The sequence below is a fragment of the Hyperolius riggenbachi genome, chromosome 11, assembly GCF_040937935.1.
Source record: "Hyperolius riggenbachi isolate aHypRig1 chromosome 11, aHypRig1.pri, whole genome shotgun sequence".
NCBI classification, from domain to species: Eukaryota; Metazoa; Chordata; class Amphibia; order Anura; family Hyperoliidae; genus Hyperolius; species Hyperolius riggenbachi.
This window is the reverse complement of record NC_090656.1, coordinates 250,839,209-250,865,563: the sequence shown is the minus strand read 5'-3', so window position 1 is coordinate 250,865,563 and position 26,355 is coordinate 250,839,209. Positions and strand designations below refer to the sequence as shown.

Genomic DNA, 26,355 nt, shown 5'->3' with positions numbered 1-26,355 from the left:
ATGCAATGCCGTGCGATGATTGCGGCAATGCGTCTAGTGGAAATGTGTCCATACAGAGGAACTCCAGTGAAAATAATGTAATAAAAAAGTGCTTCATTTTTACCATAATTACCGTATATACTCGCAAGCAAGCCGACCCGCATGTAAGCCGACCCCCCACTTTTACCCCAAAAAACAGGAAAAAATGATTGACCCTCATGTAAGCCGGGGGTAGGAAACGCTGGCCGCGTGATCCCCCCAGTATGTCCCAGTATAGCTAGTATAGTGCTCAGTATAGCTAGTATAGTGCTCATTATAGCTAGTGAAGTGCCCCAGTTTAGCTAGTATAGTGCTCAGTATAGGTAGGTAGTACTCAGTATAGCTAGTAAAATGCCCCAGTATAGCTAGTATAGTGCTCAGTATAGCTAGTATAGTGCTCAGTATAGCTAGTATAGTGCTCAGTATAGCTAGTGAAGTGCCCCAGTTTAGCTAGTATAGTGCTCAGTATAGTTAGTATAGTGCCCCCAGTATAGCTAGTATAGTGCCCCCAGTATAGCTAGTATAGTGCCCCCAGTATAGCTAGTATAGTGCCCCCAGTATAGCTAGTATAGTGCCCCCAGTATAGCTAGTATAGTGCCCCCAGTATAGCTAGTATAGTGCCCCATTATAGCTAGTATAGTGCCCCCAGTATAGCTAGTATAGTGCCCCCAGTATAGCTAGTATAGTGCCCCCAGTATAGCTAGTATAGTGCCCCATTATAGCTAGTATAGTGCCCCCAGTATAGCTAGTATAGTGCCCCATTATAGCTAGTATAGTGCCCCCAGTATAGCTAGTATAGTGCCCCCAGTATAGCTAGTATAGTGCCCCATTATAGCTAGTATAGTGCCCCATTATAGCTAGTATAGTGCCCCCAGTATAGCTAGTATAGTGCCCCCAGTATAGCTAGTATAGTGCCCCCAGTATAGCTAGTATAGTGCCCCCAGTATAGCTAGTATAGTGCCCCCAGTATAGCTAGTATAGTGCCCCCAGTATAGCTAGTATAGTGCCCCATTATAGCTAGTATAGTGCCCCATTATAGCTAGTATAGTGCCCCATATAGCTAGCATAATGCCCCAGTATGGGTGGGTAGGTGCTGTCCCTCCCCGCTCCCCCTGCGGCCGCCGCTGCTGCTATTACCTCAGGCGGCGCCGCTTCCTCTATCCCCGTCCTCCTCCGGTAACTAATTCACAGCAGCGCGCCTCTCGCTGCTGTGATGACGAGGAAACCATAGAGAGCGGCTTCCTGTAGCGTGATGCCGTTACTATGGGAACCGCTCTCTATGGTTTCCTGCGTCATCACAGCAGCGGGGGGCGCGCTGTTGTGAATGAGTTACCGGAGGAGGACGGGGATAGAGGCAGCGGCGCCGCCTAAGGTAATAGCAGCGGTGGCCGCGGGGGGAGCGGGGAGGGACAGCACCTATCCACCCACCCACCCACACATGACTCGCAAGCAAGCCGACCCCCCAACTTTTGGCCCACTTTTGGGGGGTCAAAAATTCGGCTTGCTTGCGAGTATATACGGTATGTATAAATGACTCAGTCAGTGATTGCCCATTGTAAAATCTTTCCTCTCCCTGATTTACATTCTGATATTTATCACATGGTGACATTTTTACTGCTGGCAAGTGATGTCAGTAGAAGGAGATGTTGCTTGCTTTTTTGGCAGTTGGAAACAGCTGTTATTTCCCACAATGCAACAAGGTTCACAGACAGGAAACTGTCAGTACCATGGTGCTGACATCACACTGTGGGAGGGGTTTCACCACAATATCAGCCATACAGCGCCCCCTGATGGTCCGTTTGTGAAAAGGAAAAGATTTCTCATGTAAAAGGGAGTATCAGCTACTGATTGGGATGAAGTTCTATTCTTGGTTACCGTTTCTCTTTAAAGTTTTGTGGAATAAGCTAATAAACAGCACAGCAATCACTTCTGTCCTATGCTAGACTATTCTCTGTAAGGAAATACTGCCAAGTCACTGAATACCAGCCAGCTGTTCCTGGAAAGAGCCGAGCCTAGCTCATATTACTGCACAATTGCCCTTTCACCTGTCCTGGCATGTCACTGCAGTATCAAGTGACATTGGTGCCCAGGAACTGCTGCCATTTGGTGCGCAGATACTGCCATCTACTGGCCAGAGCTGGGAACTTCATCTGTAGCTGTCAGGACTGTTATTGCTGCGCATTTATATACCATAATCTCCAAAAACAAGACCTACCCTGAAAATAAGCCCTAGCATCATTTCTCAGGATTTTTGCGGATGCTCGAAATATAAGCCCTACTACAGAAATGAGCCCTACTTACAGTTTATCAAAAATAGTACATTTTTACATGTCCAGGCAGCTACGGGTGAACTCACCCCCCCCCCCCCAACATTTTGGGATGAGAGAGAGGGAAACTTTAAAGGAAACATAAAGCAAAATGTGATGCCCCATGGTATACCTACCCGGGGCTTCCCCCAGCCCCTTGAAGCCGACATGTCCAATGCCGCAGCTCTGCTCTCAGCTGCCGGTGCAGAGGCCAGTTAAAGCGGACCCAAACCAAACATTTTTTTAATTAAAAATATTTAGTTGAACCGCTCTGACACATACAAAGATAAATAAACACTCCTTCAAACCTATGATCATTTCAGTGCATGCTTTTCACCCTTCTCTTTTCATAGCTAGGGTTATACTGGGGGCAGCCATTAGCAATTCCTCCATTGCCAGACACCATCTACTCCACCAGTTTGCCGGATTCTGTCCCGGCAATATGAAAGGAAGGGAGGGGTTCCTCCAATAAATGTAAAATATTTTATATTTGTCATCATGCAGCTGGAAAAAGGCTGCTATTTATTATTATAATTTAGAAAATAGATTTTATTTCTGAAATCTTGTATTTTTAATTTGGGTCCACTTTAAGTATATCATGGGGCAGCACATTTTGCTTTATGTTTCCTTTAAGACACGCCCCTGCCACACCTCTAACCACACCCCTCATCCTGCATATCACAAAGAATTCACAATCAAAAGATGTAGCTTTATCATTCAAACCACACTAGTCCTTTCTATCATTAACACCGGTAGTTGTCCTTCATTTTAACATTTGAAAATAAGAAATACTGTAGATCAATTTAATGCATGGGAATAAAGTTTTCGTAGAAAAATACATTTATTTACATAAATCTGTTCATCAATCTTAACCACTTGAGGACCACAGTGGTAAACCCCCCTAATGACCAAGCTGTGTTTTGTGTAATTGGCCACTGCAGCTTTAAGAGCTCGCTGGTCGTTGCAGGGCCGCACAACACAGCACACGAGTGATCCCCCCCCCTTTCCCCCCCACCAACAGAGCTCTTTGTTCGCCCCCCAGGTGTTTTTTCTTTTTTTTAATAAATATTTATTTCTTTGTTTTTTTTTTCCTGCCCTCCCTGCAGCCAACCAATCATGCGATCGGCTGTCATAGGCTTCTGCCTATGAGAGCCGATCGCTCTCTTATCCCCCAGGGGGACAGCCGTGTCACATGTCCCCAGTACAGATCGCAGTGCTGTACTATGTGTTTAGACGGCGATTTGCCATCTAACACTCTCCCGAGACTGAAGAGGTTGCGGAGCTCCGCCCCCGAGCAGGAGATGCACACGCAGCCTGCAGGAGTGATTTTTCCACCAGTTCACGCGGAAAAATCACTGAACACTGCGGCGATTTTGCTGTGATCAGCGCTTCTATAGCACTGAAATGCGATCGCCGGGAAATCGCCTAAAAATGGTGCAGGCAACGCGTTTGCGTTTCGCGTATTTGGCCGTTTTTGGGCAAATCAAGTAAGTAAGAACGGGCCCATAGGGTTTCATTTTAAAAAGCGCCAGCGTTTGAGCTTTTTGCCAAAATCGCGGCAAAACGCTCTAGTCTGAATGGGGCCTTAGTGCATCCAGTAATTCAGAAAACAGCTGATTTTAGTGAACATCTTGCCAAATGCAATTCACTAAACCTATTACTGCAATTAAAAGTAAAATTACCGACTAGCGAGGTCAATTCCTGATTTATGCGATGAATGCTTTAATAAATGTAAATTCACAAAGATTAGGGCAATTTGGTAAAGTACGTAAAACATATAGGACTTGAGTCACTAAGAGAAATAGCACGCCTTATCAGAGTTAACATGCCTTATCAGAGTAGCACAGGGAGCGCTACGAACTTATGCCTGCTAATTGGCAATGATGAGAGCTCCACTCGTCCTGCCCTGAGCCCCTGCGGGTCCAATCACTTTAATTGGCCCAATAGGCTGCCTGTCACTTGACAGGAAACTTGACAGGCAGCCTATTGGGCCAATCAAAGTGCGCGGATAATGTCCTTTAAAGTGATTGGACCCGCAGGGGCTCAGGGCAGGACGAGTGGAGCTCTCGTCATTGCCAATTAACAGGCATAAGTTCGTAGTGCTCGCTGTACTACTCTGATAAGGTGTGTTAACTCTGATAATGTGTGTTAATCATGGCAAGGTGTGTTAACTCTGATAAGGCGTGTCAACTCTGATAAGGCATGCTATTTGTCTTAGTGAATCAAGGCCATAGTATTTTAAAGGAAACCAGAGACAGATTAAACTAAATATTTGATGCTTACCCGGGGCTTCCTCCAGCCCCATAAACAGGTGTGAGTCCCTTGCCATCCTCCTGCGGTCTGCCATTCAGCCGTGATCAGCCCCGGTAACTGGCTCACTCGGGTCCAGTCTGGGACATATGTGATGCACGGACCTCCCATGCATGCACAGAAGACCCGGACTGACGCGACTGAGCCTGTTTCCAGGGCCTCCCTGGACCTGTCGATATCTAGCAATCCACGTTCAGTATTATTGATAGACAAGGGAGACAGCCAATAGGACAAGCCACCTGGTCCTCCCATTGCATACGTATTAGTACGCGGCGCAGGGCGAGCTGAATGACGGCTTACACTGCTGCCGCTCAAATTCCCAGAAGCGTAAAACACCATTCACCCTCCGAGTCGCAGCAATTCGGAGGGAGAAGTAATTTGGGGTGCAGCGAGCGATCGCCAGAAGTCTGGATTACCTGTGCGTGTATACGCAGGCGCCTAAGTAAGGCGCTATGCAGCGGGGCTGTTTGCCGAAAGCACCTGCCTCGCTCCTATTCCACCCTATCTGATCCGATGCTCTAGTGGGCGGAACGTGAGAACCACAGAGCAGGAGAAGAAGACATTCAACGAGACTTTTCTGTATCCCTTTAGATGTGCAGATCTCTATTGCAATACACAGATGAGACCCAGAGCTACTCTACTGCTGGTGAAACTTCTACATTGCCCAGCAAGACCTAGAGAATTGAAGCAACATATCTCGGTATATTGCTGAACTACTACAGCATGAATTTAGGGGAAAAAGTCTTAAATACCTAATGCACTATTTTATTAACCTAATTTTGTTTACCGGGCAAACCTTAGTGAATTGAGGCCAATGTATCCCTCATGAGAAATGCATATGGGCAAACTACCGGTATATTTGGTTGTGGCCTCATAGGTTTAATGCTATCTGTTTTGGTTGATTGAAGATATTCTACTTTCTTTCTCTGAGCTCTCAGATATTTTACCTGACATCGCAGAAGAAAGTTTCATTTGATATCTGAAGATCTCTGCTCTGGCGAGATAAGTCTGGGCCACCGCTTGTTTCTGGACTAGATCACATTTATCTAGTCTATCTGCACGTTTACTAAAGCTAGCATTACATCAGATAATGAGCCGGTTGACAAAGAGACAAATCTCTCTCTAATCGATTCTGATCTGAGAGAGACCTGTCAGGTGCCCCGTACACCGCAGGCTGATTCACGATTAATATCATGCAAAAATCGATCCGGAATCGGCCTTGGGACAGCATCTGCTGCCTCGACACTGTCCTCCTAATGTTAAGTGCCCCCCCAGTGCCCAGTGCAAGTGATACGTTACCTGTCCGCGACCTCCGGGATTCTCCACACAAGCACGCCACGTGGTTGCCTAATGACGTGGCAGCGTGTGTGACATCTGATGTCACACACGCGCGCCCTTACTAGGAAACCACGTGGCGCACATATCTGAACAATGAAAGACAAGCGGAGGCCGTAGACAGGTCATGTATAACCTGCACTTGGCATGGGGGTGAATTAGGGGAGACAGCAACGGGGTTTTGTTGCGTTTGTCGATTGTCCCGAAATTGCACGCCATTACCACCGTGCACCCGATCCAGCAAGTCGGCTCAACATCTTGCAGCATGCATGATCAACAATGCGACCAATTTCAGTGATTTTTATCCAATTTCATTATAATAATCAAATCGGATGGTCGCTCGGCCGCCAAGTCGCCTGATGTACAGTGGCTTGCATAAGTATTCGGCCCCCTTGAAGCTTTCCACATTTTGTCACATTACTGCCACAAACATGAATCAATTTTATTGGAATTCCACGTGAAAGACCAATACAAAGTGGTGTGCACATGATAAGTGGAACGAAAATCATACATGATTCCAAACATTTTTTTACAAATAAATAACTGCAAAGTGGTGTGTGCGTAATTATTCAGCCCCCTTTGGTCTGAGTGCAGTCAGTTGCCCATAGACATTGCCTGATGAGTGCTAATAACTAAATAGAGTGCACCTGTGTGTAATCTAATGTCAGTACAAATACAGCTGCTCTGTAAGGGCCTCAGAGGTTGTCTAAGAGAATATTGGGAGCAACAACACCATGAAGTCCAAAGAACACACCAGACAGGTCAGGGATAAAGTTGTTGAGAAATTTAAAGCAGGCTTAGGCTACAAAAAGATTTCCAAAGCCTTGAACATCCCACGAAGCACTGTTCAAGCGATCATTCAGAAATGGAAGGAGTATGGCACAACTGTAAACCTACCAAGACAAGGCCATCCACCTAAACTCACAGGCCGAACAAGGAGAGCGCTGATCAGAAATGCAGTCAAGAGGCCCATGGTGACTCTGGACGAGCTGCAGAGATCTACAGCTCAGGTGGGAGACTCTGTCCATAGGACAACTATTAGTCATGCACTGCACAAAGTTGGCTCTTATGGAAGAGTGACAAGAAGAAAGGAATTGTTAACAGAAAAGCATAAGAAGTCCCGTTTGCAGTTTGCCACAAGCCATGTGGGGGACACAGCAACCATGTGGAAGAAGCTGCTCTGTTTGGATGAGACCAAAATGAAACTTTTGGCCAAAATGCAAAACGCTATGTGTGGCGGAAAATTAACACTGCACATCACTGTGAACACACCATCCCCACTGTCAAATATGGTGGTGGCAGCATCATGCTCTGGGGGTGCATCTCTTCAGCAGGGACAGGGAAGCTGGTCAGAGTTGATGGGAAGATGGATGGAGCCAAATACAGGGCAATCTTGTAAGAAAACCTCTTGGAGATTGCAAAAGACTTGAGACTGGGGCGGAGGTTCACCTTCCAGCAGGACAATGACCCTAAACATAAAGCCAGGGCAACAATGGAATGGTTTAAAACAAAACATATCCATGTGTTAGAATGGCTCAGTCAAAGTCCAGATCTAAATCCAATCGAGAATCGGTGGCAAGATCTGAAAACTGCTGTTCACAAACGCTGTCCATCTAATCTGACTGAGCTGGAGCTGTTTTGCATAGAAGACTGGGCAAGGATTTCAGTCTGTAGATGTGCAAAGCTGGTAGATACATACCCTAAAAGACTGGCAGCTGTAATTGCAGCAAAAGGTGGTCCTACAAAGTATTGACTCAGGGGGCTGAATAATTACGCACACCCCACTTTGCAGTTATTGATTTGTAAAAAATGTTTGGAATCATGTGTCACGGACGATTGCGGGGACGCAGGCGCGTCCTGGAACCGCCCGTGAAGAAAAGAACGATCGCACTCGATTCCTGCATCGATTGCGCTTCAAAACGGTACAATCTGGGTTGAGTGTGTAGGGACAGCTAAAGTCCTTTTCTTAGCAAAGAGAGCACCATTCCAAATGCTGGTTGGCCCTTTTGATATGCTAATGAGCCTGGGCCCAGAGAGTCCCTGGCTTCAAGCTGTGCTGATGGCCCATCCATCAGGTATAAGGTGACAAACACCATGACAGAACCAATTTAGAGTGAGGAAACTCAGACACTCCGACTCCTTTTCCCAGCAGGGAGCCGACATGTGGCTTGCTGCTGCCAACTTCAAAGAACCTTTGCCTGGGAATGACCTGGTATAAATCCCAGGGGTCTCTCATATTCCATAAACTGCTATATGTATCATATTTTCTGTGTTGCCAGGCTGGCAGACCCTCCAAACTAACAGAGCAGGTAGGGCCCTGCCTGGCGTTGGTTCTGAGAACATTTCAGAACCTTCTGAGGTAAAGACTGCCCGTTAGGCAGTTCAACAGTGCCCTAATGGTACCACAGGGGTCCCACCCCTCATGTTTGGTATCAGACTGCTGGGTACATCGAGGCAGACCTGAAAATATTAGTAAATCTGCCCTGACCTGTACGGTTCTGTGAGATAGAGCCCATATATGGTTAAGGCATGATTTCTGGTCTCCAGGACAAGGGCAGGACTCATCTCATGTTCTAAGGGGGTGGGTGGGCCCGCCCTCACTTCCTCCTACTGAATCAGGGGCATAAGAATGGGAGAGGAGCCAAACTCAGGGTCCTCCACTCTGAAACATCTTGAACTCTTCAGGTGCCAGCTTGAGGATATGCTGGCATCCACCTGGTCTGAACTCTGAACTCTGGACTTTGAAACCAAGGACTTTATGATTCTTCCCACAATAAGGACATCTTTCCAGGAACTAAGTATTTTTCTCCCTTCTTTTATTTTTCATACTGGCTATTACTGTTTTCATAATTGTTGATTTTCATAATTGTCTGTATATATTAATTATTTATATTGCGTGAATAAACGACTTTCCCCAAGTCATTCACTGTTTCGCTACCCTGCTTATCAGCACACACAGAACTGATCCCGGGTCTCTGAAGATACGCTACTGTTTGTTTGTTGTTGGCTAGACAGAATATCGTGTGTTTAACCGTTTTATTCGCAGGATTAGTCAGTCAGTTAGTGGGCCCCACGGTCCCATAGTAACCGCGGTGGTGGCAGTTTACTCTGAACCAGTGGGTGAAGTTGTAATCACCCGTGTCTCACAGGCTCCCTTCTGAGTTGTCTGCGGCTAATTCTTAACGGTTCCTGCGCATTGACTGCGACCAGAGTTCGCACGATCTGTGCGCTGGCACCGTTTAGAAGGCTAAGTGCGGTCAGCCACGGAGGGCTCCTGTGACAGTGTTAGGCAGCGGTTGGGATCTGTGTTGTGCTGAAAGTATCTGCGATAGCGCTAGCGCTATCGAGAAACGAACTAATTCGTTGGTGTAGCTGGAAGGCAATATATTTTTTATATATACAGAGAGACTGTGTAGCCAGTACCCCTTCCCCAAAGTTTTATTTTATTTGGCATGGAAATGTCCGGGAACTACCAGAACATGTGCCTAGCAGACCTGGAAAATCTTTGCGAAGAGAGGGGCATTGGCATCCTCCGCAAGACAAAACGGGACCTGATAGCAGACTTGTCCAGATGGGATGCCCAGCAACTGCGGGAGCCGGGAGTGTCCGCTGAGGTGGATACCAGCCCATCTGACAATCAAGGGGAACCAGAGGCTGAAGATCTTAGGCGTACAGAGGTTGAGCATCCTGCGGGCCCTGTTGCAACAGGTACGCCAGAGACTGTCAGTATGGACCCCAATCCCAGAGTTTCTGACATTACTCGCCCGGAACTGGCCAGTACTGGACTGTCCATGGGTGCTGACCCGGTAATGCAGCAGGCATTACAAAAGCTGATGGAGACTGACCTGGACAAGTACATGCAGTACATGGAAGCACGAGAGGAACGGGAGCGCCAATCTGCAGAACGCAAAGCTGCTGCTGCTGCTGCTGAACGCCACGCGGAGAGGGATGCCGCTGAGCGAGAACGGGAGCGCCAACGACAGCATGAGCTAAACATGGCAAAAGTGCAACAGGCCAGCCGGAGTTCACCGCCCAGCCTCCCTGCTGAAGGAGCTGCAGCACCCGTAAGTGAAAAATTTAAATTTGCTAATATTGAAAAAGACACTGACATTGACTTGTTTTTGCGGTCTTTTGAAAAAGCATGCCGTCAGTATCGTCTGTCCCAAGACCAGTGGGCCAGACATCTGACACCGTTGCTGCGCTACAAAGCGCTTGATGCCTTCGCAGAATTGCCTGCGGAGAAGGATAATGATTATGCTGCTATAAAAGACGCTATCATTACTAAGTACCAGCTGACGCCAGAAGCCTATCGGAAAAAGTTCAGGGCCTGGCAGAAAAAGTCTTCTGATTCGTACCGAGATGTGGTCAGCAGCTTGCTCACCACACTCCGCCAGTGGACACTAGGCCTCACCAAAGGGTCTTATGGCGTCCTGGAGGACTTGATAGTCCTGGAACAATTTCTGAACATTTGCCCTGCTGATGTACGACAATTTGTGTTAGAACGCAAGCCGACTTCAGCAACTGTCGCTGCAGACCTTGCTGAGACTTTTGCAACTACCCGGGTGGCTGATACACGCAGAACTGTCCCATCCAGCTGGAGAGGAGGTCAGCCCAATACCTCGGCAGACCCTCCTGCCCCTGTGAGCCGTCCGCCACAGAGGCCACCCAGCGCAGCTGCTGCACCCAGGCCTGCAGCGCCTGGAGAGGTCACCTGTCACTACTGCCGCCAGCCCGGACACATGAAATTCGACTGTCCGGAGCGGAGACAGACACCACCAGCACCTGGATCATCTGCATCACCTGCACCTCACCCACAGCAGAGGCAGCCCGCCAGCGAACCACAGCCTGGATCATCCGATTTTGTCCTGTTTGCCCGCGGAAAGGAAATCCGCGACCGAACCGACCAGCAGCAACTTGTTAGAGTGAACGGCAAAGTTGTCACCGGATTTCGAGACACCGGAGCTGACATCACGTTAGTTCACTCACATCTTGTGCCAAAGGAGAGCATCAGCTCCAGCCGATCCCTTGCCCTTACTGGAGTAGAGGGCACCCTTTTCCACATAGCCCACGCAAGAGTGAAGCTGGATTGGGGAGTGGGAGGGGTCCACGAAAGGGTTGTTGGGGTTATGAAGGATCTCCCAGTCCCTGTGTTGCTTGGGACTGATTTGGGCAAGCTTGTGTCCTACTATGAACCTGCCACGACCGCCTTGTCGCTCACGGAAGGAGACGGACTCTCCACCCACCACCAGGTACTTTATACACTTGGGGGAGCACCAGGGGGAGGTGGGTTGAATGTGCCCAGTTCAAGGGTACCAGGTTCAATAGTGCCTGCTTCAAAGGCACCTGAGTTTGATGTACAGACTGTCTGTTGTGATGATGCTGTAACTGTACCTGAGTTTACTGTACAACCTATCTGTAATGAAAAAATGTCTATACCTGTCAATATCATTACTGCATGCAATGATGATTTGAGTACTGTCCGTCTGTGCCATTCTGACAGTGTACCGGTGCTAGCAGTACCGCGCAGCTGCACTGCTCAGAACCCGAGCTCAGAACAGGTGGAGGGGGTTCCGGCCTCCTCCCCCTCCTCTGACCGCAGGGATGAGACCTTTCAGCCGCTGGCCTCGTGTGACATGAGCCAGTTGGCTGAAACTGACAGCGCCATATTCTCAGCCGCACTACAAAGGGACCCAAGCCTGGAGGTGCTCAGGCAGCAAGCCGCTGAGCCCCTCGCAGACGGGGCCGCTTTCAAGGTGTACTGGGAAGGTGGGAGACTGTACAGTGAGTCTGTACAGCCCCCTACAGGTAGATCCCACGCGGATACCAAGTGGCTTGTGGTCCCGAGTGCGTTCAGGGGACATGTGCTGAAATCCGCACATGGTAATCCTCTGACAGGGCACTCGGGTGTCCGCAAGACACTCGCCGGTATTCGGAAACAGTTTTATTGGCCCCGGATGAACAGGGATGTAGCCAACTACTGCAGGGCATGTGCCGTCTGTCAGGAGCTGGGAAGGTCCAGGGATTCCCGCGGGGTTCCCTTAGGTCCACAGCCACTCAGCAGGGGAACCCTGCGTGGGCTGGCTGTTGACCTAACCAACCCACTGCCCGTTGTCAGCAGTCTCGGCAGACACCACGTCCGACTGCAGTGGCGCAAACGCCCTGTCCAGAACGGTCCATGTTGGGTCAACCCTGCGGGTAGCAGACCGCGACCGGTCCAGGGGAACCGAGCCACAGGCTCCAATAGGTTTTCCCGCCGTACCGGCAACTCGAGGCCCGTCAGCCAGGTTAGCGGCGCCGCCACACATCTTGCGGATGAGTGGCTAAGCCACGGACAAGGGGGAGGGCTGTCACGGACGATTGCGGGGACGCAGGCGCGTCCTGGAACCGCCCGTGAAGAAAAGAACGATCGCACTCGATTCCTGCATCGATTGCGCTTCAAAACGGTACAATCTGGGTTGAGTGTGTAGGGACAGCTAAAGTCCTTTTCTTAGCAAAGAGAGCACCATTCCAAATGCTGGTTGGCCCTTTTGATATGCTAATGAGCCTGGGCCCAGAGAGTCCCTGGCTTCAAGCTGTGCTGATGGCCCATCCATCAGGTATAAGGTGACAAACACCATGACAGAACCAATTTAGAGTGAGGAAACTCAGACACTCCGACTCCTTTTCCCAGCAGGGAGCCGACATGTGGCTTGCTGCTGCCAACTTCAAAGAACCTTTGCCTGGGAATGACCTGGTATAAATCCCAGGGGTCTCTCATATTCCATAAACTGCTATATGTATCATATTTTCTGTGTTGCCAGGCTGGCAGACCCTCCAAACTAACAGAGCAGGTAGGGCCCTGCCTGGCGTTGGTTCTGAGAACATTTCAGAACCTTCTGAGGTAAAGACTGCCCGTTAGGCAGTTCAACAGTGCCCTAATGGTACCACAGGGGTCCCACCCCTCATGTTTGGTATCAGACTGCTGGGTACATCGAGGCAGACCTGAAAATATTAGTAAATCTGCCCTGACCTGTACGGTTCTGTGAGATAGAGCCCATAGATGGTTAAGGCATGATTTCTGGTCTCCAGGACAAGGGCAGGACTCATCTCATGTTCTAAGGGGGTGGGTGGGCCCGCCCTCACTTCCTCCTACTGAATCAGGGGCATAAGAATGGGAGAGGAGCCAAACTCAGGGTCCTCCACTCTGAAACATCTTGAACTCTTCAGGTGCCAGCTTGAGGATATGCTGGCATCCACCTGGTCTGAACTCTGAACTCTGGACTTTGAAACCAAGGACTTTATGATTCTTCCCACAATAAGGACATCTTTCCAGGAACTAAGTATTTTTCTCCCTTCTTTTATTTTTCATACTGGCTATTACTGTTTTCATAATTGTTGATTTTCATAATTGTCTGTATATATTAATTATTTATATTGCGTGAATAAACGACTTTCCCCAAGTCATTCACTGTTTCGCTACCCTGCTTATCAGCACACACAGAACTGATCCCGGGTCTCTGAAGATATGCTACTGTTTGTTTGTTGTTGGCTAGACAGAATATCGTGTGTTTAACCGTTTTATTCGCAGGATTAGTCAGTCAGTTAGTGGGCCCCACGGTCCCATAGTAACCGCGGTGGTGGCAGTTTACTCTGAACCAGTGGGTGAAGTTGTAATCACCCGTGTCTCACAGGCTCCCTTCTGAGTTGTCTGCGGCTAATTCTTAACGGTTCCTGCGCATTGACTGCGACCAGAGTTCGCACGATCTGTGCGCTGGCACCGTTTAGAAGGCTAAGTGCGGTCAGCCACGGAGGGCTCCTGTGACATCATGTATGATTTTCGATCCACTTCTCACGTGTACACCACTTTGTATTGGTCTTTCACGTGGAATTCCAATAAAATTGATGCATGTTTGTGGCAGTAATGTGACAAAATGTGGAAAACTTCAAGGGGGCCGAATACTTTTGCAAGCCACTGTATGTTCCCCTTTATCATTGCTATTTTTGGCAGCATAATATGGAGCTTTCTTTAATAATGATGCCTCTTACATTGGATTGCGGGTAATTCTGAATTGCCCTTTACAATCTAAGAAACTTCCTCCACATCGCCAGAGAGGACAGCACAGGAGATGGCCGGGGGTTCCACGCTCAACAGAACCCGTGCATAGCCAAGGTAAGTCTTTATATTACATACTGGTGGTCTCTCCATGATATAAAAATATAATCAATTGTTATACACAGAGGAATAAAAACTATAGTCTTTCAACATTGTACAGCAAAGTCCCCGTTATCCGGACCTCACGCAAGCGGAAGCCTCAACTAACCGGCATTTCTAGCTTCTGTGCACAACTCCCAATGTGGGTCAGGTAGGACATACATACAGTATAGGTAGCCTGGTATAGTTGCCCTCAGTATAGCCAGGTATTAGTTCCACCAGCATAGGTAGCCAGGTATAGGTGCCCACAGTGTAGATAGCCAGTTATAGCGGGGGGGGGGGGGGGGTGGCGGGGAGCAGTGGGCCTGCACAGTGGCAGAGAGGGCGGGGCACTCTCCTTTGCCTCAACTCGGGCTCCCCTTCAGAGCTCTCCACTCCAGGGTGGGTTAGGAGAGAATGGCGCTGCTGGGGGCACATGGCTATACTCCAGGGTGGGTTAGGAGAGAATGGCGCTGCTGGGGGCACATGGCTATACTCCAGGGTTGGTTAGGAGAGAATGGCGCTGCTGGGGGCACATGGCTATACTCCAGGGTGGGTTAGGAGAGAATGGCGCTGCTGGAGGCACATGGCTGTACTCCAGGGTGGGTTAGGAGAGAATGGCGCTGCTGGGGGCACATGGCTATACTCCAGGATGGGTTAGGATAGAATGGCGCTGCTGGGGGCACATGGCTGTACTCCAGGATGGGTTAGGAGAGAATGGCGCTGCTGGGGGCACATGGCTATACTCCAGGGTGGGTTAGGAGAGAATGGCGCTGCTGGGGGCACATGGCTGTACTCCAGGATGGGTTAGGAGAGAATGGCGCTGCTGGGGGCACATAGCTATACTCCAGGGTGGGTTAGGAGAGAATGGCGCTGCCGGGGGCACGCGGCTATACTCCAGGGTGGGTTGGAGAGAATGGCGCTGCTGGGGGCACATAGCTATACTCCAGGGTGGGTTAGGAGAGAATGGCGCTGCCGGGGGCACGCGGCTATACTCCAGGGTGGGTTAGGAGAGAATGGCGCTGCTGGGGGCACATGGCTATACTCCAGGGTGGGTTAGGAGAGAATGGCGCTGCTGGGGGCACATGGCTGTACTCCAGGGTGGGTTAGGAGAGAATGGCGCTGCTGGGGGCACATGGCTGTACTCCAGGGTGGGTTAGGGAACACATGGTTTAGCCCTGTGGGGGAAGTGACACTGCTGAGGACACATGGCTTTGTCCTGAGGGCAGAGTGATACTCCTGGTGGCACATGGCTGTGTCCAGTGGTGGAAGTGACACAGCTGCGGGCACACGGGTTTGTCTTGGGGATGGGGTGACATAGCTGGGGTGGGGCACATGACTTTTACCTGTGGAGGGGTGACACAGCTGCCGGCACACGGCTTTGTCCTGGGGATGGGGGGTGACATAGCTGGGGGCACATGGCGTTGTCCTGGGGGCGGGGTGACATAGTGGTGGATGTGGTGTAGTGAAAAATTTTGCTACCCATCATATTTTGCAACTTGCCATAGAGGACAGTGTATGACTGTGTAGGCGTGGCTCCTCTCTGTTAACACGCCTGTAATTTTTTGCAACCACAGATCTCATTGAGCTAGAAGGGGGATTGTTCCCTCCAGGGGGTGTTATTAGTTGAGCAAGAAGGGGGATTGTTCCCTCCAGGGGGGGTTATTAGTTGAGCAAGAGGGGGGATTGTTCCCTCCAGGGGGGGTTATTAGTTGAGCTAGAAGGGGGGATTGTTCCCTCCAGGGGGGGTTATTAGTTGAGCAAGAGGGGGGATTGTTCCCTCCAGGGGGGGTTATTAGTTGAGCAAGAGGGGGGATTGTTCCCTCCAGGGGGGGTTATTAGTTGAGCAAGAGGGGGGATTGTTCCCTCCAGGGGGGGTTATTAGTTGAGCAAGAGGGGGGATTGTTCCCTCCAGGGGGTGTTATTAGTTGAGCAAGAGGGGGGAATTGTTCCCTCCAGGGGGGGTTATTAGTTGAGCAAGAGGGGGGATTGTTCCCTCCAGGGGGTGTTATTAGTTGAGCAAGAGGGGGGATTGTTCCCTCCAGGGGGGGTTATTAGTTGAGCTAGAAAGGGGGAATGTTCCCTCCAGGGGGGGTTATTAGTTGAGCAAGAGGGGGGATTGTTCCCTCCAGGGGGGGTTATTAGTTGAGCTAGAAGGGGGGATTGTTCCCTCCAGGGGGGTTATTAGTTGAGCTAGAAAGGGGGAATGTTCCCTCCAGGGGGGGGGGGGGGTTATTAGTTGAGCAAGAGGGGAGGGTTATGTGTGAGAATAGGGTTTGGTTGGGTTGCATTTTCTGATACAGATAGGTTAAAGTCAATGGTTAGGTTGCACTTTCTGATAGCTATACCTATAAATAAGTGCAACCGGTTGCAAAATCTGATAAAGTTGCAAAACATTTCACAGTAGTTCTGGTCAGCAGAGGGGCAGCAGCACAGAACACATCAATGACATTACGTCACACCTCTGCCCGGTGCGACGTCACTGAACTTCCCTCATCCAGGTCAACGTCTCTCCTGGGTGTGGCTTCCAGCAGCAGAGAGGCGTGTCCTTCTCGCAGAGGGAGAGGGGTGGTGCTGGAGGCGAGGGGGCGTGTCCTGCTGAGGGAAGGGGAGGAGCTGCGCCTGTGCAGGCTGCAGGGGACACGACAGACATGGAGGGGGCCGGGGAATTGGGGCTGGCGGAGCTGCCGTCTGACCCTCTGCTGCTTATCCTGTCCTACCTGGACTTCCGGGACCTGCTGAGGTACGAGGAGCACCCTGGAAATACGTCCCCCCCCCGAGGATCCCCCACTGTGCAGATCCCCCTACACTGCACAGCCCATCCATCCCCTGTGTGCATATCCCCCCACACTCCATCTCCTGTACAGATCCTCAACATACTCTGTCTACAGCCCTCTGCAGACCCCCCCCCCCCCCCTGCCTCAACTGTACAGCCCCCAATCACCCTGTGTGCAGCCCTCTGCAGCCCCCTCCATCTCCTGTGTGTAGCCCTCTGCAGACCCCCCTCTACCCCAACTGTACAGCCCCCAATCACCCCGTGTGCAGCCCTCTGCAGCCCCCTCCATCTCCTGTGTGCAGCCCTCTGCAGACCCCCCCCCCCCCCCCTGCCTCAACTGTACAGCCCCCAATCACCCTGTGTGCAGCCCTCTGCAGCCCCCTCCATCTCCTGTGTGTAGCCCTCTGCAGACCCCCCTCTACCCCAACTGTACAGCCCCCAATCACCCCGTGTGCAGCCCTCTGCAGCCCCCTCCATCTCCTGTGTGCAGCCCTCTGCAGACCCCCCCCCCCCCCCTGCCTCAACTGTACAGCCCCCAATCACCCTGTGTGTAGCCCTCTGCAGACCCCCCTCTACCCCAACTGTACAGCCCCCAATCACCCCGTGTGCAGCCCTCTGCAGCCCCCTCCATCTCCTGTGTGCAGCCCTCTGCAGACCCCCCCCCCCCCCCTGCCTCAACTGTACAGCCCCCAATCACCCTGTGTGTAGCCCTCTGCAGACCCCCCTCTACCCCAACTGTACAGCCCCCAATCACCCTGTGTGCAGCCCTCTGCAGCCCCCTCCATCTCCTGTGTGCAGCCCTCTGCAGACCCCCCCCCCCCCTGCCTCAACTGTACAGCCCCCAATCACCCTGTGTGCAGCCCTCTGCAGCCCCCTCTATCTCCTGTGTGCAGCCCTCTGCAGACCCCCCTCCTCTGCCCCAACTGTACAGCCCCCAATCACCCTGTGTGCAGCCCTCTGCAGACCCCCCTCTACCCCAACTGTACAGCCCCTAATCACCCTGTGTGCAGCCCTCTGCAGACTCCTCCATCTCCTGTGTGCAGCCCTCTGCAGACTCCTCCATCTCCTGTGTGCAGCCCTCTGCAGACTCCTCCATCTCCTGTGTGCAGCCCTCTGCAGACTCCTCCATCTCCTGTGTGCAGCCCTCTGCAGACTCCTCCATCTCCTGTGTGCAGCCCTCTGCAGACCCCTCCATCTCCTGTGTGCAGCCCTCTGCAGACCCCTCCATCTCCTGTGTGCAGCCCTCTGCAGACCCCCCATCTCCTGTGTGCACTGTGCAGCCCTCTGCAGACCCCCCATCTCCTGTGTGCAGCCCTCTGCAGACCACCCCCCTTCTCCTGTGTGCAGCCCTCAGCAGACCACCCCCCTTCCCCTGTGTGGAGCCCTCTGCAGACCACCCCCCTTCTCCTGTGTGCAGCCCTCTGCAGACCACCCCCTTCTACTGTGTGCAACCCTCTGAAGACCCCCCCAATCCCCTGTGTGCAGCCCTCTGCAGACCCCCCCCATCTGTGTGCAGCCCTCTGCAGACCCCCCCCCCCCAATCCCCTGTGTGCAGCCCTCTGCAGACCCTCCATCTCCTGTGTGCAGCCCTATGCAGACCCCAGCCCCTATCCTGTGTGCAGCCCTCTGCAGACCCCCCCTATCTTCTGTGTGCAGCCCTCTGCAGACCCCCCCTATCTTCTGTGTGCAGCCCTCTGCAGACCCCCCCATCCCCTGTGTGCAGCCCTCTGCAGACCCTCCATCTCCTGTGTGCAGCCCTCTGCCCTCTGTCTCCTATGTGCAGCCCTCTGCAGACCCTCCATCTCCAGTGTGCAGCCCTCTGCACCCCCCCCCCCCCTATCTCCTGTGTGCAGCCCTCTGCAGACCCTCCATCTCCTGTGTGCAGCCCTCTGCAGACCCCTCCCCCCCATCCCCCTGTGTGCAGCCCTGTGCAGATCCCCCATCCCATTGTGCAGCGCCTCCCCCCATCCCCTGTGGCTAAAGCCCTGTACAGAATTTCAATTATGATTGACCAATCAACAACTTTCGCTCCCTCCGAGCTCGTTCACACTGTAGGCGTTTTTGTTTTTTTTCTCACACGCAGGCCAAACGCTTGTGCAATGAATGTCTATGGGAATGTTCATATCAGCGCGGGTCGTGCGCTGTGCGGGCAGCAGAGCGCTGCATGTGCCATTTTTGGGACGATTCTGCCTCAATGGAGGGTATAGGAGAAACGCAAAACGCTCACAAAGTCGATTTGTGCAGCGATTGCGTTCGCGGAATCAATACCTTGTATTCTTTTCCGGTTCAGAGTTCACTTCCTGGCGAGGCCTCCATGTAGTATGAGAGTCAACAGATATTGAAAACTGTAATCAGAATGTCTAAGGAAACCCTCATATGACATGGAGGTGATGACATTGGTCAGTTATTGGCCAATCATAATTGAAGGTGTGTATCAAGCTTTAATGCTGCTTATTCTGAATAATTACTTATTCAGGCAGTGGGGTATTATTGGGCTGGCTCTACCATATCTGTCTACTGCAGGCTTTCTCAACCAGGGTTCCCTGGCATTTTTTCCCATCGTGGGGGTTGAGGGAAGTATGATAGAGAGCACACTATAATGGGGGTACTGTAAAAAGAAGCACTAAATTGGGGGTCAGAACAATAACGATCACATTAATAAAAAGGACAAGAGTAAGGAGACATTGTAGTGATGGCACTGTAATAGGGGGTAGTGGCATAAACAGCACCACCAGCTTTTAAAGAGACACTGAAGCGAAAAAAAAATGATGATATGATTTGTATGTGTAGCACAGCTAAGAAATAAAACATTAAGATCAGATACATCAGTCTAATTGTTTCCAGTACACGAAGAGTTAAGAAACTCCAGTTGTTATCTCTATGCAAACAAGCCATTAACTCTCCAACTAAAGCAGCCCATACACTCAGCCGATTTTCTGGCCGACCGATCGATCCCGATCGATCGATCGATTGCAAATCGGTTGGCCAATCGACCGATCGACGGCCGATTTCGATCGATTTCGATGGATTTCCATCGAACTTGCAGGGTGGAAAATTTAGGTCGATCTGATGAGATTGCTTATCAGTTTGCATTGGCCTTAATGGAAATCTGATGGCAAAAAAATGCCATCAGATCGAATTTCAATAGATTTCAAACTGAAATCTATTGGAATTCTATCCTGGTAAAAAATGTTCTAAAAACGCATCAGATAGATCATCAGATGCATTTCTTATCTATCTGCTGCCAATCTGACGAGTGTATGGGCACCTTAAGTCTAATGGCCCATACTCACGGGCAGCAAAAGTGGCCTGTCGCCAGCACACGTGAGCGTGCGGGCGACAGGCCGGCGACAGCTCCTCGCCAGGTCCCTCCGCGTACACACGCGGAAGAGGGACCAGCGGCTCGACGGAAGCTGTCGCCGACATTCCTCCCCCCCCCCCCGGAAGCTCTGCATACCTCAATGGAGGTTGCTGTCGCTAGTCCGCGTACTCACGCGGACTAGCGACAGCTGCGGCGGAGTTGTGGCGGCGACTGTCGCCAGGCGATTGAACATTTCAATCGCCTGGCGACATCAGCGACGGGCGACAGTTCGGAGTGCGCGCCTGTTCAACGGCCCATAACACGCGCGCCCGCGTGTTGCGGCGATATTTGTAGCCCGTGAGTATGGGCCATTAGTCCTGGAGAGGGCTGTTATCTGACTTTTATTATCTCAACTGTAATTGAACTGTTTACTTTTCCTCTGCTAGAGGAGAGGTCATTACTTCACAGACTGCTCTGAAAGACTCATTTTGAATGCTGAGTGTTGTGTAATCTGCACATATTAGAGAATGATGCAATGTTAGAAAAAACACGATATACCTGAAAATAAAAATATGAGAATATTTTTTTTGCTGCTAATCTTCTAGTAATTATTCATAGTACACAACCAATTCACTATATCATATTTTTTTTCGCGTCAGTGTCTCTTTAAAGACCATGCCAGGGGTTCCTTGAGATCCCAAAATTACTTGCTGGGGTTCCTTGAGATCCAAAAAGTATTTGCAGGGTTCCTCCAGGGTAAAAAGGTTGAGAAAGGCTGATCTACTGTATCTCAAAGTACTACAGTTTTTATGGTTTGTGAAAAATGTTATTTTAGTTAATGGGCAATTCTGGTCATGTGTATTTGTGATTGGCAATGTTTTCAGGGAAGTAGAACTCCAGTGAAAATAAGGTAATAAAAAAAAGTGCTTCATTTTTACAATAATTATGTATAAATGATTTAGTCAGTGTTTGCCCATTGTAAAATCTTTCCTCTCCCTGATTTACATTCTGACATTTATCACATGGTGACATTTTCACTGCTGGCAGGTGATGTCAGTGGAAGCAGATGCTGCTTGCTTATTTGGCAGTGGGAAACAGCTGTTATTTCCCACAATGCAATGAGGTTCACAGGCAGGAAACTGCCAGGACCATGGTCCTCACGATATCAGCCAAACAGAGCGGAGCAGTGCTTTTCAGCGCTGCTAGATTTGGGCGCAGCCGGCGCCTCCATAGACTACAATAGGAAGCATTCCTATTGAAGCGCTCAGTGAGTAACGTCGGCTCCTTCAGAAGACGGAGCCGAGGTTGCTTAAAAAACATAATAATTCGGCCTCCAGCAATCGCTGGAAGCCGAATTATTTCATTCCCCCACTGTCCATGTCGGCCTGGAGGGGGAATAGTAATTAAATCGGCCCGGACTTGTGCAGAAGCAGGATCAGCCATATACTGCTGTATCCTGCGCCCAAGTCTATCGGCACCGATTTCAAATGTACTCATACAGCGCCCCCTGATGATCTGTTTGTGAAAAGGAATAGATTTCTCATGTGAAAGGAGGTATCAGCTACTGATTGGGATGAAGTTCAATTCTTGGTCACGGTTTCTCTTTAGGACAACTAGAGAGAGAGAGGTATATGGAGGCTGCCATATTTATTTCCTATTAAGCAATACCAGTTGGCTGGCAGACCTGCTGATCCTCAGCCTCTAATACTATTAGCCATAGCCCCTGAACAAGCATGCAGCAGATCAGGTGTTTCAGACTTTAAAGTCAGATCTGACAAGACTAGCTGCATGCTTGTTTCTGGTGTTATTCAGACACTACTGCAGAGAAATAGACCAGCAGGGCTGCCAGGCAACTGGTATTGATTAAATGGAAATAAACATGGCAGACTCGGTATACCTCTCTTCATTTTCCCTTTAAAGAACAACTAAAATGAGAGGAATGTGAAAGCTGCCACATTTATTTCCTGTTCATACCAGTTACCTGGCGGCCCTGTCGATCTACTTGGCTGCAGTAATGTCTGAAAAACACTAGAAACAAGAATGCAACTAATCTTGTCAGATGTGAATAATGTCAGAAACACCTGATCTGCTGCATGCTTGTTCAGGGGCAGCCTCCATATACCTCTCACTACAGTTATCCTTTAAAATGGTCATGAGATAGGCTAATTGGGAGCATTTATACTTACTTGGGGCTTCCTCCAGCCTTATGAGGTGCATGGGCTCCTTCACCATCCCCTCAAGCTGCTCCTTCACTGGATATCCCTCCCAGTAATCTGGCCAGTCATACGCTTCTGAGTATTCCAGGTTGTGCACCCGCTCCCGTGCTCAGGAGCGTTCTGCTCCTGCTATTTCCTTTTTAAGCAATACCAGTTACCTGGCTGTCCTGCTGAACCTCTGCTTGAACGACATAGACCCTGAACAAGCATGCAGCAGATCAGGTGTTTCTGACTAGATTAGCTGCATGCTTGTTTCTGGTGTGATTCTGACACTACCGCAGCCAAATAGATCAGCAGGATGCATAGAAACTAATGTTGTTTAGAAGGAAATAAATATGGCAGCCTCCATATGAACACAAGGAATCCAGCGCAGGAGCTTTGGGCGCAGCTTGTATGAAGATGAGGAGGAGCTAGTGGGGGAATCGCCTAAGCATGACATGTATAATGTCTCCTGGAAGTGATTCTAAGATGTGGCAACTAAATAAAAGGTTAAAGTGTACCAGAGCTGAGGAAAAAAAACGTCCGCCTCTGTCAGAATTTTCCATGCGTTCTAAGCTGTTTCGCGTTAACGCGTATGCATTTCCGCATACGCATTTCCGCATGCGGAAGTCAATAGTATTGAATGGAAACTGTAAAATATAATAGTACGTAATAATAGTACGCATGCGAATTTGCATGAAAAACGCCTGTAAATGCATGCAAATTTGCATACTCATGCAAATCCGCAGGCGGTTTTTTTTTTTTCCTGTGCAGATTCGCTTAGGTATAGTGGAAACGGCCCTAAAATATCGTTTTATGCAGGGAGATTCTAAAGTGCAGCAAACAGCTCAGAAGGCTCTAGACTGCATATGATTGGAAGTGATGTGAGAAATAGCGCCAGGTACTTATGGGTGGTGGTAAATCGATAATTAACGATTAGCTGTATGTGTGCAGCGCATGCATGGAGGAGGAGGAAGTAAATTGACTACAGAAGCATTTCTCGGGTCTTTTGCATGGACTGATCCTTTGCATCCGCCGTTCAGACCTTTCTGACAAACCTATGCAGCAGATAGATTCCTTGGTTTGCAAAGATTTGTATCTAATGTGTGTACCCAGCTTCACTCTATTGTGCTGGAATTAAGCAGCAGCCGAAAGACATAACCGTGAGGGATCTGTGTAGTCCAATCACCTGCCAGAACTGGCCCGATCGCGCAATAAACCGACGTCTGTAATTATCAACTGACTCCTCCCATAGCTGAGTCAGCCGGGCCGATACAGCGAGAGCACTCCGAGAGAAACTCCGACTGCAAACATAAGTGCCCCACCAGACTCATAATTCTCTGCTATTTAAAATTATCTTTCAGGCCCCATTCACACTTGAGCATTTACCGGCGATTTCGGCAAAACGCTCAAACGCTAGCGCTTTTAAAAGCGCAAGTGTAATAAAACCCTAAAACCATAGTGTAATAAAGCCCGTTCTTACTTGGGCAATTTGATCTAATCGCCGCAAATCGTCCAAAATCGCAAACCGCGAAAGCGTAGCCTGCACCATTTTCAGGCGATTTCCCGGCGATCGCGTTTCAGTGCTATAGAAGCGCTAAACGCGATCGCCGAGAAATCGCTGCACTGTCCAGTGATTTTTTTTTTTCCCTCGTGAAATCGCGGAAAAATCACTCCCGCAAAAATCGTCGGCGGTTTGCGCTTTTTAAGTGTGAATGGGCCCTTAGTTTCAGTGTGTGCAGTTGATTATGAGCTATCAAAATTGCCTGAAACTGCTCTTTTCTGCGGATCTGTAATCTGGACCCTTTCTGCCTAGAAACCGCGTACATGTTATAAAGGCACTAAATGATGCTGATATTACAAGATTAGTAAAGTTCCTGATGCTCTCCCCTTTCTTTCACTTACCTAAATCTCACATTACCCCTACCTATGCCTAACACTAGCCCCCCTCACTACCTACAGTATATCTTAAAGAGAACCCGAGGTGGGTTTGAAGAATAATATCTGCATACAGAGGCTGGATCTACCTATACAGCCCAGCCTCTGTTGCTATCCCAAACCCCCCTAAGGTCCCCCTGCACTCTGCAATCCCTCATAAATCACAGCCACGCTGCTGACAAACAGCTTGTCAGAGCTGGCTGTGTTTATCTCTATAGTGTCAGTCTGCTGCTCTCCCCGCCTCCTGCAGAACTCCAGTCCCCGCCTGCATCCCTTCCCTCCCTGCTGATTGGAGGGAAGGGACGGGGGCAGGGACCGGAGCTATGCAGGAGGTGGGGGAGCAGCTGAGACTGACACTACAGATGTAAACACAGCCTCACAGCACCGCTGTGATTTATGAGGGATTGCAGAGTGCAGGGGGACCTTAGTGGGGTTTGGGATAGCAACAGAGGCTGGGCTGTATAGGCAGATCCAGCCTCTGTATGCAGATAACATTCTTTAAACACACCTCGGGTTCTCTTTAAGCCTCATCTACACGGTACAGTTTTCCATCAGATAGACGGATCTATTAGATAGATCTAATAAGAAATTGCATCGTATGTAGACGTCCACATTTTTTCAGATCAATTTTGCGATAGATCTTGCTTTGATAAGTACTCAAAATATAATGCAAAATCTAATGCAGCAGGTGTGTGTGTGCAGAGTTGGAGTAGTGTCTGTATGTTAGTACACTGTGTACTGCAGCAGGTGTGTGTGTGCGTGCAGAGTAGGAGTAGTTGTGTAGTGTCTGTTAGTACTCTGTGTACTGCAGCAGGTATGTGTGTGTGCAGAGTAGGAGTAGCTGAGCAGTGTCTGTCTGTTAGTACTCTGTGTACTGCAGCAGGTGTGTGTGCAGAGTAAGAGTAGCTGAGCAGTGTCTGCCTGTTAGTACTCTGTGTACTGCAGCAGGTTTTTGTGTGCAGAGTAGGAGTAGTTGTGCAGTGTCTGCATGTTAGTACTCTGTGTACTGCAGCGGGCGTATGTGTGTGCAGAGTAGGAGTAGTTGTGCAGTGTCTGCATGTTAGTACTCTGTGTACTGCAGCAGGTATGTGTGTGCAGAGTAGGAGTAGTTGAGCAGTGTCTGTATGTTAGTACTCTGTGTACTGCAGCAGGTATGTGTGTGCAGAGTAGGAGTAGTTGAGCAGTGTCTGTATGTTAGTACTCTGTGTACTGCAGTAGGTATGTGTGTGCAGAGTAGGAGTAGCTGAGCAGTGTCTGTCTGTTAGTACTCTGCACACACACCTGCTGCAGTACACAGAGTACTAACAGACAGACACTGCTCAGCTACTCCTACTCTGCACACACATACCTACTGCAGTACACAGAGTACTAACATACAGACACTGCTCAACTACTCCTACTCTGCACACACATACCTGCTGCAGTACACAGAGTACTAACATAGAGACACTGCACCACTACTCCTACTCTGCACACACACACCTGCTGCAGTACACAGAGTACTAACATAGAGACACTGCACCACTACTCCTACTCTGCACTCACACACCTGCTGCAGTACACAGAGTACTAACATGCAGACACTGCTCAGATACTCCTACTCTGCACACACATACCTGCTGCAGTACACAGAGTACTAACATGCAGACACTGCTCAGATACTCCTACTCTGCACACACATACCTGCTGCAGTACACAGAGTACTAACATACAGACACTGCACCACTACTCCTACTCTGCACTTACACACCTGCTGCAGTACACAGAGTACTAACATGCAGACACTGCACAGATACTCCTACTCTGCACACACACACCTGCTGCAGTACACAGAGTACTAACATGCAGACACTGCTCAGATACTCCTACTCTGCACACACATACCTGATGCAGTACACAGAGTACTAACATGCAGACACTGCTCAGATACTCCTACTCTGCACACACATACCTGCTGCAGTACACAGAGTACTAACATACAGACACTGCACCACTACTCCTACTCT

At 49.8% G+C, this 26,355-nt stretch overlaps 2 protein-coding genes across 3 annotated transcripts in view; both read left to right on the top strand.

Moving 5' to 3' along the window:
- The window catches only part of LOC137538134 (CD59 glycoprotein-like), a 472,510-nt gene that overhangs the window by 213,229 nt on the left and 232,926 nt on the right, over positions 1 to 26,355 (top strand). The window lies entirely within an intron of this gene.
- FBXO3 (F-box protein 3) overlaps positions 16,749 to 26,355 on the top strand; it is a gene marked incomplete at its 5' end in the record, with an annotated part of 49,761 nt that continues 40,154 nt past the window's right edge. The window contains 1 exon segment of the mRNA XM_068261685.1: positions 16,749 to 16,882. Within this exon segment, the coding sequence (XP_068117786.1) occupies positions 16,749 to 16,882 (134 nt within the window).